Source organism: Equus asinus, chromosome 4 (assembly GCF_041296235.1).
Source record: "Equus asinus isolate D_3611 breed Donkey chromosome 4, EquAss-T2T_v2, whole genome shotgun sequence".
NCBI classification, from domain to species: Eukaryota; Metazoa; Chordata; class Mammalia; order Perissodactyla; family Equidae; genus Equus; species Equus asinus.
In genome coordinates, this window is record NC_091793.1 from 21,818,318 (window position 1) to 21,833,283 (window position 14,966).

At 60.9% G+C, this 14,966-nt stretch overlaps 1 protein-coding gene across 3 annotated transcripts in view; it reads right to left on the reverse strand.

Moving 5' to 3' along the window:
• CACNA1I (calcium voltage-gated channel subunit alpha1 I) overlaps positions 1-14,966 on the reverse strand; it is a 113,325-nt gene that overhangs the window by 14,903 nt on the left and 83,456 nt on the right. For all 3 annotated transcript variants that reach the window (XM_070506847.1, XM_044779495.2, XM_070506846.1), the window contains exons 11-24: positions 13,386-13,537; positions 12,527-12,712; positions 12,104-12,221; positions 11,217-11,372; positions 10,645-10,738; positions 9,771-9,973; positions 8,654-9,115; positions 8,201-8,301; positions 7,372-7,495; positions 7,046-7,114; positions 6,333-6,517; positions 5,708-5,834; positions 4,267-4,392; positions 1,736-1,825 (exon numbers count right to left, since the gene is read on the reverse strand). In XM_070506847.1, coding sequence (XP_070362948.1) covers positions 1,736-1,825; positions 4,267-4,392; positions 5,708-5,834; positions 6,333-6,517; positions 7,046-7,114; positions 7,372-7,495; positions 8,201-8,301; positions 8,654-9,115; positions 9,771-9,973; positions 10,645-10,738; positions 11,217-11,372; positions 12,104-12,221; positions 12,527-12,712; positions 13,386-13,537 — 2,193 coding nt within the window. The remainder of the gene's footprint in view (positions 1-1,735; positions 1,826-4,266; positions 4,393-5,707; positions 5,835-6,332; positions 6,518-7,045; positions 7,115-7,371; positions 7,496-8,200; positions 8,302-8,653; positions 9,116-9,770; positions 9,974-10,644; positions 10,739-11,216; positions 11,373-12,103; positions 12,222-12,526; positions 12,713-13,385; positions 13,538-14,966) is intronic.

Sequence of the window (14,966 nt, forward strand, 5' to 3'; positions counted from 1 at the left end):
GGTGCTCAGCAGAGAACCCCTCCCCTTCCCTGCTCTAGTTGCTGCCTCCTGGACATATCCACCTGTCTTCTTCTTCTCACCCACCAGTCCACCCATCCAGCCATCCACCCACTTATTCATCCATCTATTCATCCATCCATCCGTCCATCTATGCATCCACCCACTTATTCATCCATCTATTCATCCATCCATCCATCCATCCACTTATTCATCCATCTACCCATCCATCCGTCCGTCCATCCATCCATCCATCCATCCACTTATTCATCCATCTCTCCACCCATCCATCCATCCACCCACTTATTCATCCACCCACCCATCCATCCATTCATTTATTCATCCATCCATCCACCCATTTATTCATCCATCCATCCATTCATCCACTTATTCATCCATCCACCCATCCATCTATCCATCCATCCCTCCCTCCCTCCACCCATCCATCCATCTACTTATTCATCAATCCACCCACTTATTCATCCATTCATCCATCCACCCATCCACCCACTTATTCATCCATCCACCCACCCATCCATCCATCCATCCATCCATCCACCCATCCACCCACTTATTCATCCATCCACCCACCCATCCTCACGCCCATACACCCATCCATCCACCCATCCACCCATCCACCTATCCACCCCTCCATCCACCCACCTATCCATCTATCCATCCATCCACTTGTTCAGCCATCCAGAAGCAAGGCAGGAAACAAAACAGCCAGCTTTGTGGAGTCTGTGTGTGTGCGTGCATGTGTGTGTGGGGGGAGGGGGGTGGGAAGGAGGGGTGAACAGACGAAGAAGTGGTAGAAGATGCCTCTAAGTGTTCTCATTCCTCCCACGTCCCCATCCCCCACCTCCAGCTCCAGAGTCATATGGGGCCCATGAGGCTAAGAGCCAGAGGTCACTTATAGGCCTCGGGGTTGCCCACAGCCCTGACTCCATTACTGAGTGCGCCCTGTCCTGACCTAGAGCATCTTCTATTCCTTCTCCCAAGGACGCCCTCAGCCTGGACACAGCCAACCCTGGTCAGCCCTGTGTCTTGCCTCAAGGCCCTGCCTTGCCCCAGAGGGGCCCCCTGCTCTCAGGGGGATCCTGGGAGTGAGGGCTCAGGCCTCCTCTCAGGCCAAGCCTCCTTTCTGATCCCTTCCACCCAGGCCCACCCCAAATCCATCCTCATCCAACAGCCCACAGGAAGCTCCCACAAGCAAACTCAATGGTGACACTCTCTTGCTATAAGGCCTTCACTGGCTCCCACTGCCCTCAGATAAACTCCAGCCTTGCCATGGGACACCGAGGTCCTCCTGACCTTCCAGCCCTGCTTCACCTTCTCCACTCACCTCCTGCCACTCTCCTTTTACTTTCTACTCCCAGCCCTCGACTCATGACTCCCTGAGCACGTCACTCTCATGCCTCAGGCATGCACCTGCTGTCCCCCTGCCAGCTGGCTCAGCCCCTCTCCTCCTCCATGAGGTTCTCCCCCCACAAGGTTCTGCACCCCTCCAGGCGGGAGCCGGCTCGGGTGTTCTCCCTGCAGAGCAGGGGATTCGGTGAAGCAAATGGAACAATGACTCACGCTACTCAAGGAGCCGCCCTGATGGTGGAGGATTCAGGCCAGGAGGGTGAGGGGTGGGCTGTGGGTCTTGCTGACACCAGTTGCAGACCACTGGGCCCCAAAGACACAGTGTTGCTCCCCCGCTGCCTGGGCCTGACCAGGCCCCAGCCACACTCACCTGCTGGTCCACAGCAACAGCGTCCAGTCCATTGTACATGATATTCACCCAGCCGTCCTTTGAGGCCAGGACAAAGAGGGACATCAGGGCCTGGAAGACACGGGAAGGGGAGGGTACAGGGGTACAGCTCAGGCTGCATCTGCTCCCTCCTCAGCTCTCCATCTTTCCGTCTCTGGGAGGCAAAAGGACAAAGAGGCCCACTCCAAACTGAAGGCAGAGCTGTGCCCTCAACCGACAAACCTGCCATATATCCTGTAGGCATTGCTGCAGGAGAATGAGCACTGGACCAGGAGTCCTGGGTTCCAGTCTCAGCTCTGAAATTAACTGGGCAAGAAAATTCATGAACTCTTGTCCTCTCACCCACAGAATGGAGCCAATACTTAAGGGCCTGCCTGCCAGGTTTGCTGGGAGGGTCGGCTGAGACTTTAAACTGGAAGGTTCCTGACAAACATAAGGGGCCCTGCCACTGTCACCCCAAGCTTGTTTCCAGCACCTGAAAACAGGAGCTCGTGAGAGACATCAGGAGCCCTGGGTCACAGCCCAAGCTCTGCCACTCGCTGGCTGTGTGACTTGGGGCAAGCGCCTCAGTGCCTCTGGGCTCCAGCTTCCTTGTCTGGAAAGGGCAATAATTCCCCTCACCAATGTGAGATTTTGAAATGGAGGTGACCCCCAGGAGACAGCCAGCCAAGGTTCCTACACAGACTGCCAAAGCAGCCCCGTGTCCCTTCAGTGGGGCTACACGCTGGTCCTAGAGCACCGAGCACAGAGCCTCGCACACAGCAGGTGCTCAATAACATTTCTAAGGTGGACTGAACCTGTGCCATCCTTGCAGAGCCCGAGCGTGCTGGTAATTAGTGGGTTCACAAAGGGTCCAAGACCACCAGAGGCTGACTGGAGCTCACAGGCCCTAAGCCAGAAGCCCCGCCCCATCCTGTGTGCTCCCCCACACCTCTTCACTCGTAACCCAGGGCCCTGGACCAGGCAGTGGGGCTCTGGGATGGCTCTCCCGCCCTCACTGGCCTCTCCTTCCTATCCAGCCAGCACAGGAATGGTGCTGAGGGCTGCCCAGAAAGGGCTCAGGCCCAGGAGCTGGGCAGGGCAGAGGACACAGAGGGAGCCCTCCCTGCCAGGCCAGCACATGAGACCCTCACATGCCATGGGGCAGTGTCCCTGTGAGCCCTCAGATCATAGAGCCCTGAAGTACAGAGAGCCCAGGACTGGGAATCACAGACCTGCTGTCAGGTCCCCACGGACAGATGAGCACACTGAAGCACAGAGGGGGACTAGAACTTCCCTGAGGGTGCACAGCTGGTAAGTGGGCCAGGAAGGAATAAAGGCCCTGGGCTGTGCTGTAACCCCTCACATTGCTGCCTGCTGAGAAGACCCTGCTTACGGGTCCGGGGCATCAGCCTGGCAGCAAGCGTGCCCAGAATGGGAGACAGCTGGGGACGCTCCATGGGGGACAGGGCCAGGGTCTGGGCCTGGCACTGAGGTCAGGGGTCAAGAGTAAGCTCCTAAAAGGCCTCCACTGGCTTTCGCTCAGCTTCCTGGAACGGCTTTTTTAAAGGTCTGCTTTACCAACCATTGAGCTGTTAACAAGATGAAAAGCCACTGCTTCTGGAGAACCTGGAGGGGACGGGGGAGCGGCTGTGTCCTAGTTCCTGACCCCCTTTTCCTGGCCACTCGCTGCCCCTCTACGACCCCATAGCTCCTCTCCCAGGGGTATGGGGAGCGGGATCTCTAGTCACGTGGGGTGGGAGCTTCAGTGGGATCCAGCTGGAGGGCCCCCCGCAGAGGGGGCAGGGCCGGGCCCTGGGCCACACGGACCTAGATCTGCTCCCTCCTGTGTGACCCGGGGAAGGCGCTTCCTCTCTAGTCGTACTGAGCCATCTGGGTGAGCCCTCAAGAAACAGGAGCAGTTCTGAGGAGGGGGGCAAGGCTCTTTGGAGGCAGCCAGCTGGGGGGCATCTGGGGCACTGCCCAGATGGGTCAAACCTGGCAGGTCCCCAGGAGAGAGGATCAGGGGAGAGGCAGGAACAAGCAGGGTCCTGCCTGCAACTGGCGTGCAGAGCGGAGTAGATGGGAAACCCACCCCGCGCCAGGCCTGACCACTTTCATCTCTGCCACGGCCTGCCTGGTGGGCAGTAACATTCCCATGGGACAGACGAGGAAACTGAGGCTCAGAGAGGCCACACTACCTGTGAGTGGCAGAGCCGGACTCACATCAGGTCTGGCTGACTCTAAAACTCCTGTCAGTGCCCCGGGGTCGGGGTCAGGGCCAGGAACCACTGTCCACTGAAGCGCCTGCTAAGCGCCAGGGGCCCACTGGACGCTCTGCGCTCAGGATTGCTGGGCCTCACCCACCTGTGAGGGCAACGCTACCCTTCCCATCCTGCAGAAGAGGAAACTGAGGCTGGGAAAGTCCCAGCAGGGCAGGACTGGAGGCTGGTCTGTAATCCCAGGGCCGCCGGCACCTACGAGCTGTCACCCCACACGGGGACGGGTCAGGTGAGGGTGGTGGAGACACTCACCTGGCCCAGGTTGTCGAAGTTGTACTTGTGATGGACCCAGCGGTAGTTGGCGGCCACGCAGTCCGAGCGGTTGGTGATGTTGCGGGTGTCCACGCCCAGACAGTGGTAGAATTTGCCCTTGAAGAGCTGGGAGAAGGGGAGGGGCTGGGGATCGTCCTACCAAAGCTCCCGAGGTGTGGGCGGGGTGCAAATCAGAAGAGGGACCTGCCCCTCAGGGGCACCTGCTCTGTGCGCAGCCTGGGCCCAGCGCTGGACCACATCATCTCACCACATCCCCAGCACGAGGTGGGGCTGCTCTCATTGTACCTCCCAGATGAAACAGCCCCAGGGGTGCGAGGCATCTTCCCAAATCCTCTGAGAGTTAGGAAGTGGCAGGGCCAAGGCTCACAGCCCGGTCTGTCTGACTCCTGGGTCTTCCACAGACCCCGAGATCAGAGCCCAGACCTGCACTGGGGATGTGGGCAGGCACTCCACGGGCACAAGTTGCCTGCATATCCCCAAGGGAGAGAGAAGTAAAGGGACGCTCTCCAGGAACCCAAGCCCTCCTCATGTCAACTGCCTGGACGGGGCAGGGCCACTGTCCTCACGGGGTCCACATCAAGGCCCTCCTGCCCTGATGGCTCCTCCGTGGACCTCTCAGCAACCCCAAAGGACACCTGTGCCCAGGGCCCCTCCCAGCTACAGCCCCAAACACAGGCCCAGGCAAGGAGCCCGGGGGCCTCAGTGCGGGGCTGACACTCAAGACAGACGAAGGCACTCAACAGCAGCTCAGACCCCCAGAGGGCCCAGGTCCTTCTAGCCACCCCCCTGCCCCCGTCACACAGTTTATGATGTGCCCACTCCTCCCTGTCCAGCCCTGAGGCCCCATCCTATTCCTGAGCTGGGCTCCAAACCAAAATCCAAGTCAGCTCCAGGCCCTGCCCGGGTCAGACTCTCCACGGTCCCTAGCCTGGAGGAGCCGAGTCTCAGCTCCTTAGCTGCCATTCCAGATCTTTCCCCAGTTGGCCCACCTCGTCTCTCTACACCCGCCACAGCTCTCAGGCTCTTTTCCCAGACATGCACTGCTTGGTCCCATCTCTACACATGTGCCCATCCTCCTCTGAAACGCCTTCACCCATCATGACCTGTGGAAGTCCCAGTGCGAAGGTCACCTCCTTCAGGGGGCTCACCCCCTGCCCCCAGCCCAGCCCCGTGTTCCTGTGGAGCTGGGGCCCCTGTGATCCCATTTACCCAGACTGCCTGGCGCTCAGACATTTGAGCCTGCATCTGTCTCCCTCCCTGGACTGTGAGCTCACTGCTGGCAGGGACCACGGCTGTTCCACCAGGGCCGCCTGAGCCCCCAGGTCAGCTGGCACAGGGTCCAGAGACTGGACAGGAGTTTAGAGTCTCTTCTCCAAGCGCAGGCCCGCCCCACTGCCTGCCCAGCCCAGGAGCCCCTCACCTGCACCCCCAGGATGCCGAAGATGATGAAGAAGGCACAGCAGATGAGGACGATGTTGCCGATGGGCTTCAGGGACGAGATGAGTGTCTCCACCACCAGCTTCAAGCCAGGTGCCCTGCTAATGACACTGGCAGGGAGGGACCAGGGACGTAGTGAGCCCATAGCCAGGCCCCCAGGGTGTGAGAACAGGGGCAGGTGATGCAGAGAAGGGGGCCAGGCAACCCAGATTTTGGCAGAACAGGTGGTGAGCACCATCCAGGCCCCAGATCTATAGGCACAGCAGGCACTGTGCCCTCACCCAGACCACTTGGGGTCCACACTACACCCTCGTCTGGGGCCCGAAGCCCAGACACTGCAGTGAGCCACCCAGGCACACACAGAAAGTGGGCAGCAGTCCTGGGGGCCACCTTCAGCCCCACCCTTCCAGCACACACACACACACACACACATACACACAAACACAGAGGCTCCAGGCTCCTCCCCCAGGAGCAGCAGCCACAGCCCACTCCCTGGCCCCACTCAGCTGGCGCCTGACACCTGCTATCAAAGGACTGAGTGGGTCGGGAGCCGGAGTGAGACCCTGGACGGTGCAGGATTCCCCCGTCTGCAGGGGAGGCGTCCTCACCGGAGGGGGCGTAGGGTGCGCAGGAGCCGCAAGACCCGAAGGACCCCCAGGATCTTGGCTCCCCCGGCCGAGGCCACGGACACCACGATGTCGATGATGGACACGAAGACGAGGAAGCCGTCCAGCACGTTCCAGCTGCTGCGCAGGTACGCCTCCTCGCCGAAGTACAGGCCCAGCGAGACCACCTGGGGCGGGGCGATGGGCGGGGTCAGCCGGACTCCGCGGGAGGGGCGGGCAGCGTGGGTGAAGACAGGCCGGCCTCAGCGAGCGGGCGGCGAGGTCACTCGTGCCTAGCATCCCCCCACCCCGAGGGCCGGCGATAAGGGAGGCAGGCTCGGGGCCCCGCAGGCCGTCCTGTTGCGTTCTCCCGGCACATCTGGCAAACCTCATTCAAAGCCACGCGCTCTGGGAGGCGTCCCGGACGGAATCCCTTCCCTGTGCCCCTCCTCCAGCAGGCACCTCCGCTACACTGTAAACCTCTCCCCGCATTCGCCTTTCTGGCCGGTGTGAGCTCCTAGAGAGCAGGGACGTGGTTCCCCCCGTGTCCCGGGAGCCCAAGGAATGGCACCGAGCAGGGGTGGGCCTGGGAGGCTTCCTGTGGAACGTTGCTGCTGGGCAAGTAAGTGACAAGCCGCGGGAGGGGCGGGCCAGGGCCAGACACCCCACCCCCCCAGGTGGCGCTGGAAGAGGTCCCAGGTGAAGCCGGGAGCTACCTTCAGCGTCATCTCGCCCACGAAGATGGCTGTGAAGATGTAGTTGGACACGGTGAGGAAGATGCGTTCCTGAAAGAGCCAGGAGATTCCATGGGCCCAGGGGCTCCCGGAACTGCCAGGCCACCTGGTCAGCCATCCAGGAGAGGCGGCCACTTCACAGTCCAAGGGGGCGTTCCCCACCCCAGAGGCAAGCTCCCTGCCACACCTCCTTCCATGGTGTTGGGCCTTGCTGAGCTCTTGGCTCTGGCACACTGTCCCATAGCAGGCCCTGGTGGCCTGCCTCTCTGCCTCGTCCCTTGCCCCGCCTGAAGGCTGCAGCCACTCACGGTGCTGCCGGCCTCGATCTGCGGCCGCTCCAGGGCGATGGTGATGCAGTTGAGGAAGATAAAGGCCAGGACAACATAGTCAAAGAGCTTGTGGGCGATGATGGTCTGACACAGGACCCGGAACCTGGGCAGGGGTGGGCAGGGGGCCACATGAGTATGGGTTTGCCCCTCACCCCGGCCAGGAGGAAGGCAGAGAGCCCAGGACACATGGGGACCAGGATGGCCTAGAGGAAGCTGACCCTGCTCTTCTCCTCTGGCCACACAACAGGTGGTAACTTCACTCCTGCTCAGGGTGCCCATCTGGGGCCGCCTCCCCTGACCACACACCGCAGCAGCTCCTGGCACCACAGGATGAAGGGCACCCAGCTGGCCCTGGCACTCAAAACTTTCCAAACACTGTCCCAAATACCTGAGCCCTGTCCTCCAGCCACTTGCCACACGTTGCCTGATGCCCTCAGCTTCTGCCCCCAGGCCTCCCCTCAGACTGCTCCCTCAACTGCCAGCCTCCATCTCTTCACCTCCCCAAGTCTGCTTCCACAGCCCATCACGAAGGCCTCCTCCCCCAGGAAGCTTCTGATGCACCCCACCCGACAGGAGCACCCAGGTTACTTGAGGCTTTGTTCAACTTGGCACCCAGCACAGGGATGGCCTGGGCTGGAAGAGATGCCCAGGAAAGCCCCCACATGAACACTCCCCTCCCCTGCAGACCCTTCCCCACTGGGGTTTGGGGGTCCCTCCACCAATGGCCTTGCCTGGCTTGGCGGAACTCTCCCCCTCCCTGACATGTCAAGCCCCTGCTCCCACCTTGCCCCAGCCTGGCCCCGCCCACCTGTTCTCGGGGGAGAAGAGGTAGACGGACCAGGCCTCGCGGACTTCGCACCAGTCAGGTTTGTAGACGTCGATCATCTTGCGGACGCGGAAGCACAGAGTCTGGCAAGCGGAGGATGGGGTGCAGGCGGGTCAGCGCCGCGCAGAACTGCCCATCTGCGCCCACCTGGGCCATCTGGCAAACTGAGGCCACCGGATGACCTCCGAACTGTCCCAGCAAAACCAGAACCCTCGCTCCACGCGGGGCAGGCAGGGAGGGCTGCTCTCCCAGTGGCGGGCCCAGCTCAGGCGTAGGCAGTGCCGGCCTGCCCCGGGCTCACCCACCTGGAGCCCTCCCTGCTTGGCCCCGCCCCTGCCGAGCCCGCCCCCTCGAGCCCCGCCCTCAGCCCCCTCTTCGGACCTCGCGGATCCTCCCCCTGCCCCAGGACCGCCCCTGGGATCCCGCCGCGCTCACGTAGTCGATCTCCTCCTCGTCCTCGCCGCGCTCCCGGCGGTCGTCCATCTTCGTGAAGACGTCCTTGGCGATGTTGGGCATTCTGCCATTGCAGTCCTCGTGCCCGGTGACCGCGCCCGCCGCCCTCCAGGCGGTCCGGGGGTGGGCGCCCACAGACGGCACCTGCTCGGCCAGGTCCACCGAGTCTCTGGTGTCGAGGGACAGCGTCCGGCGGTGGTGGCGGTGACGGTGCGCCGGGTGGGCGCTGTGAAGCGCGTGGTGGGCGTGCGGGGGCGCAGCCCGCGGCGGCCCCTCCTCCCGGGCGCCCTCGCAGGCCCGGGCCCCGCCGCCGCGCTCCCCCGAGAGCAGGGACTCGTGCTCGGCCGACGGCGGCCTGTGCTTGAGGCTGTTCCAGCTGGAGCGGCGGCTGGCCCAGGCCCCGCTGCGGCCCCACGGCCCGTAGTAGGAGCTCCGGGAGCTGGACTGGGAGGAAGCGGGGGGCTCCGGTCAGCGCCGCCACAGCCCACAGCTGTGCCTGAAGGCAGCCTGCACGGCCGCTGAGGCCCTGAGAGGGCCACCGCCTGGCCCGTGGGCGACAGAACTGACCAGGCCCAGGGGTCCTCTCTCTGCCCTGCCTCTCACTCCATCTACATGTGTGGACGTGTGGGCATGTCCACAGTGTGGGTACATCCCTTCCTGCCACCTCACTTCCCCTGAGAAAGGTACAGCAAGCTGGGGCAGCTTCCCATTTTACAGGTAAGGAAACTGAGGCTCAGAGAAAGGCTGTAACTTGCTCGTTGTCACAAGTGGCAGAGGCTGGATTCGAGCTCAGGTCTGCCTGATGCCAAAGCCCAGCTCCTCACCCTACACGTTACAGCTAAGATGAAGATCCAGTTCTCTACACCAGATCTACTGGCATCATTCATTCATTCATTCATTCATTCATTCCTTGTTGCCAGCCCTGCCCTAGGCACCCAGGAATGCGACAGACATGGTCCCTGGCTGCTTCTGGCTGGACGGTCTGGTGTCCTTAGCTTAGGTACCAGTCCGAGGCTGGACAGGCAGGCACTAGCGCCCAAGGTCCCTCAACACCCCCCCAGCAGGGGGTAGCCATGCAGAGCGCCCCACAAGGACTCACCAGGGAGCGCTGGTCGTAGCTCACCCTCCCCAGTGACATGACACTGCTCTTGCGGGAGCCCAGGGCCACCAGCATGGGGTCCGGCTGCAGTGAGAGGCGGGGGGCAGGTGCCACAGTCCCAGCGGGGCCCAGGTGTCCACCCAGAGGGAGGTTGGGGTCCAGGTGCCCATTGGGGGTCATGGGGATTGGACAGAGCTTGGGATCTGGAGGGGCGAGATGGAGACAGAGGGAGGGGCAGACAGACAGAATAAGAGCAGAAGAAGCCATGAGACAAAGAAAGAGACATGGAGGGTAACAAAAATGGAGAGTTTTTCTGGGGAGACCTCCTCTACCAGGAAGTCTTCCTGGTTGGACTCCAGCACATATGCCTCCCCTCTGCCCCGCCTGCAGGGCTCTCAGCTTAATTTTTGGACTAGTGGCTCCCCTGCCTTCTGTGCTCAGGGACAGCCCTGAGCTTCGCCCAGCACGGGAACCTCACTCCCGCGCCCACTGCAGGAAGCAAGGCAGAGACTGTCCAGCCCGGTTACTGAGAAGGACACAGCCTGGGTGGGGGAGGTTCTATGCTGCCCAGTGGTGACAGACAGGACCAGAAGCCAGGTGTCCCGAGGCCCGAGGCTCTTCCCAACAGGCCACACCATGTGGAGGGTGTGAGTGGGCTGCAGCCACTCCAGTGGCTAGAATTCAGGAGGGCCCAAACGTCACTGACCTCTTTTTGGATTTAGCATTTCTTTCAGTTGTGAATGTAAACAACAACCAGAGAATTAGCAGCCCCAGATCCTGAGCTGGAGGGGAAGCTGGACCCTGTGCCCTCTGCCCACCTGGATCTCTGGGGCAGGGTCCTGGCCCCCTAGCTGACAAGTAGAGGTCTGTTTACCTCCACCGCTGTCCAGGCCCTCCTGGAGCTTGTCAAACTCCTCCATGTTGGATGAGCTCCGGTCCTCGTCTGAGTAGGAGCGATTGGCGTCGCCCTGGGAGACCGTCCCTCACGTTGGAATGCAAGTCAGCTCAGCCCTTCCCTCCCTCCCGAATTTTTCAAGGGTGTTTCACCTCCATTTTACGGATGGGGAACTGAGGCTCAGAAAAGGGGGGTAAGAAGTTAACGAGGATCTAGACCACAAACCCACATCTGCCAGACTACGTGTCCCCACTGCCTCAGAGAATGCAGGCGGCAGGATCCAGAATCCCAGATCCTGGGGGCTTCAGAGTCTCAGAGATGGAGAGGCCTCATCCTACACCACTAGGGGAGAGGCAGGGATCCCAGATGCAGCCTCCACTTGCATGCTCCCCATGATGGGAAGCTCATCTCCTCATTGGCACCCCATCCTTTGGGGACCTGTTGCCTGCTAGATGTTTGAATTGCAGTCCTCCCCCACCCAGGACCCCTGCCCCCCATCCAGTCTTGTGCAGGCCCCGTGGGGGTGCTTCCTCCACCAGGGCCACAGTCACCTCTGCCTGGAAGCCCTCCACCAGGATGGCCACCAGCAGGTTGAAGAGCACGTAATTGCCGAAGGTCATGAGGGCAACAAAGTAGAGGGAGGCCCAGGGGGAGGTGGAGGCCATGCCGTTGTAGAGGACGACGTTCCAGTCCTCCTGGGTGAGGATCTGTGGGGGAGGGGACACGGCTGAGCCCCAGAGTGCCCCCAGGCCCCAGCCCAGCCCAAGGGCCGAGCAGCCCAGCGGCTGGCACAGCTACAGGAACGCTGCAGCCCATGCACAACTGCAGCATCCTCTCACCCGGGCTCACAGTCCTCATACGTCATGGCCCTAGCCGGGGCGTGCCCGCCCTCCTCACACACGCGCTGCTCTGCCCGCTGCCCCCAGTTTGCCCACACTCTTGGGTTTCCATTGCACACTCCTGCCCTGACACTCATGCCCCACTGACCGGTGCTCCCTCCTGGCTGCTCCCACAACCCAGCCTCTCAGCACACTCTACTGCTCATGCCCCAGCTGCCGGACACGGGCCCACCCTTCCTCCTCGCATTGCTCCTTCTGCACCCACTGCACCTGTATATGGATACTCATTGAACCAGCCCACATTACACGGAAGGAATTAGTTTCAGAGAAGAATCCTAACATGCCCAAGCAGAGGGGCAGGAGTGGAGGGGCAGGGATGGGTGCCCCACAGTCAGTCCAGCCCCCGAGTCAGTGCTGCACCAGCCTGGCCTCGCACCCAGGGCCTGCCCCCTGGAGGCTGGAGCTGAGGGGCCTCCCTGCCAGGTTGCCCCTCTTCTCCAGATCCTCCAAGGCTGGTGACACCTCTGAAGAGTGATCCTGGGTGGCGGGCCTGGGAGAAGCCCCTCCCCTGAAGCACACGGACACAGGCTGCTGCTCACCTGGAACACAGTGACGATGGCCCACAGCAGGGAGTCGAAGTTCTTCCTGTCGGGGACCGTGTCGCCCGTGTCTGTGCGCAGACTGAATTTGCAGCCAAAGATGTGCATCCCGAGGATGCTGGGGGAGGGATGGAGGTGGCTCAAGGGACACACACACATCAAGCTCTCTGCCCACCCACCTTGTTTCATTCTCAGAGTAAGATGGGAGGGGGCAGCCCTGGTCCCATTTTACAGACGTGAACACTGAGGCTCAGAGAGGAGGTTGCCGCCCAGAGCCATAGGGGATTAAAGGATGGTGCCAGGAGTCACACTCAGGTCCAGGGTGTTGCCCAGAGAAGTTCAACCAGCCACTCTCCCCCGGGGCCCCTGCCCACGGCCCTCGCAGGCTCCACAGGTGTGATCCCCAGTGTGGGCAGGGCTCACCTGAAGATGAAGATGAAGAGCATGAGCAGCATGCAGAACGTGGCCACGTTGTCCATGGTCTTCATGAGCACCACGAGCTGGCGGCGCAGCGCGGGCATGAAGCGCACCAGCTTCAGCACCCGCAGCAGCCGGAAGGTCCTCAGCACCGACAGGCCGCCGTCCGCCTGCCCCACGATCTCCCAGATGCTGCAGCCCGAGGGGCAGGCGGGGGTGGGAGGGGAGAGAGGCAGGAGGGATCCCAGGAGGACGGGAGGAGAGGAGGGCAGAGGAAGAAGGAGAGGCCAGGAGGATGGAGAGACGGAGTTTCCATTCATTCATTCATTCATTCAACCAAGATTATTTCACAGTCGTTGGCGTTCCATGGCACAAATAATAATAATAAATCATAAATCATAATAAATAATAAATCAGGGGCTCCTGAGCAGAGTCCACGGACACCCCCCAAGAAGTTTATGTCTAGAATTCAGGAGGTCCATGAAGGTCACAACCTCTTTTTTGAGATTTAACATTCTTTTGATTATGAACGTAAACAACAAACCACACAGAATTAGTAGTTCCTATGACTTTGGGGCCAATCAAAATCACTGATATTTTTATATCACGTGCCGGTTGCTGCAGGTATTTCCGAATATTATTTCTGCTCATCCCTGCTGCTAGATCTTGCTATTTCATGCGTTAATCCAGAGGCACGTATACCGCTAAATCACAAAGTCTTAACTGTATCGATAAGTATTTTTCAGTGTAATTGGTTTCCTTTGGTCTTACGTGGTTTGTTTACTGGCTGGAGTCAGTGCATTAGGTCTCCCACCTCCCCCCCTCTGCTTCTGGGCCCACAGCCTGCGGGGGGCGGGCACAGCACCTGATGATGACAATGATGCTGTCAAAGATGTTGTAGGGGTTGCGCAGGTAGTCGAAGAGCCCGAAGGCGGCCAGCTTCAGGAGCATCTCCAGGGCGAACATGCTGGTGAAGACCACGTTGCAGATCTCCAGGATGTTGGTCAGCTCCTCGGGCTGCGGGGCCGGTGGGGCAGGAGATAGGGACCTGGTCAGGCCCCAGGGCAGCCATGGATCCCTTCTGGATGCCCACTGGCTCTAGGACCCCCAGAGAGGCGGGAGGCCAGGCCCTGCCACCTGGCTGCCTGTCCTGGGAGGCCAGTGTCCTTGCTGGAGCTCCACCTTGCCCCCTACACAATGGCCTTGAGAGCTTTGCGACTCTGCTGTCCTGAGAGGTCCACTGACCTTCTGCAGATTTGGAAATGATGCTGATGCCATGCGCTAAAGGAGGTATCATGATACCCACTTCACAGGTGAGGAAACTGAGGCACAGAAACCAGCCTGAGGTCACACGGCTAGACACAGAGCAAGACAGCGGCAGGCCGGTGATGGTGGAGACTCCCCGGCGCCCCGCCCCAGCCCGTTTAGTGAGTGTGTGCAGGACCTGCTCCGTGCACTTCACAGGCGTCATGTCACTCAGCCCCTCACGAGAGCCCACTTTGCAAGCGAGGAAGCGGCTCAGAGAAGGCAGACGCTGCCTCAGTCTGCTGAGCTACCACAGGGCAGAGCCAGGACTCGAATCCAGGCAGCCTGGCTCCGAGGCTCCTGCCCTTAACCCTTGCCTGTGCAGACCGCCCTACCCAGCCCTTCCCCAGCAACGGCCGGTGGCTGGAGACCCCCGTGCCCTGTGAAAAGAGGACGGAGACCAACTGTGTGCCGCGATGGCTCTTAATCCACCTGACTGCCCTGTCGGCGGGGCCTACTTCACCCACTTCTCAGAGGAGGACACTGAGGCCCAGGGAGGTGAAGGGTTAAAGTCACCAGTTGGTCAGAAGGAGACGAGCCCCCACTGGCCACAGAGCCACCCTCTGCTCCCAGAGCTGTTCAGCTCCTGGTTTTTAGCAGCAGGTGACATCCCCACAAACGGGACCATCTGAGCAACCACAGTATATAAAACAGGCCATACCAAGGGCCATGACAGGCAGGGTTCCAGGTCCACCCCCGCCCCGGCCTCAGTTTCCTCATCCATAAAGCAAGGGGCGGGGAGTGAGACGATACTCATCCCAAACCTCTCTGCTAAGGGCCCTCTTCCCCCACGGCCCCTCTGAGACTGGGGAAGTGGCTGGTGTCTACTCACCCCGGAGCCACGTTGGGAACGGCCATTCGTCCAGCCCCGACCATAAGCCCCAAGCTGAGCTGACCCCCAACAGAGTTACTGATGCCTCAGACAGCCTGTGTGGTCACCGTGGGCATCTCCGTTTTACAGATGAGGAAACCGCGGCTCGGGGAAGTGAACTGACTCACTCAGAGCCACCAGCAAGGATGTGGCAGAGCCAGGCACCCAAGCAAGTCAGCCTCCAACTGCCCTCCGGTCACACAGACTGAAACCCCACCTGAACACATCCATTCATTCATTCACCCCTTCATTCCCGCACACATTCCACAG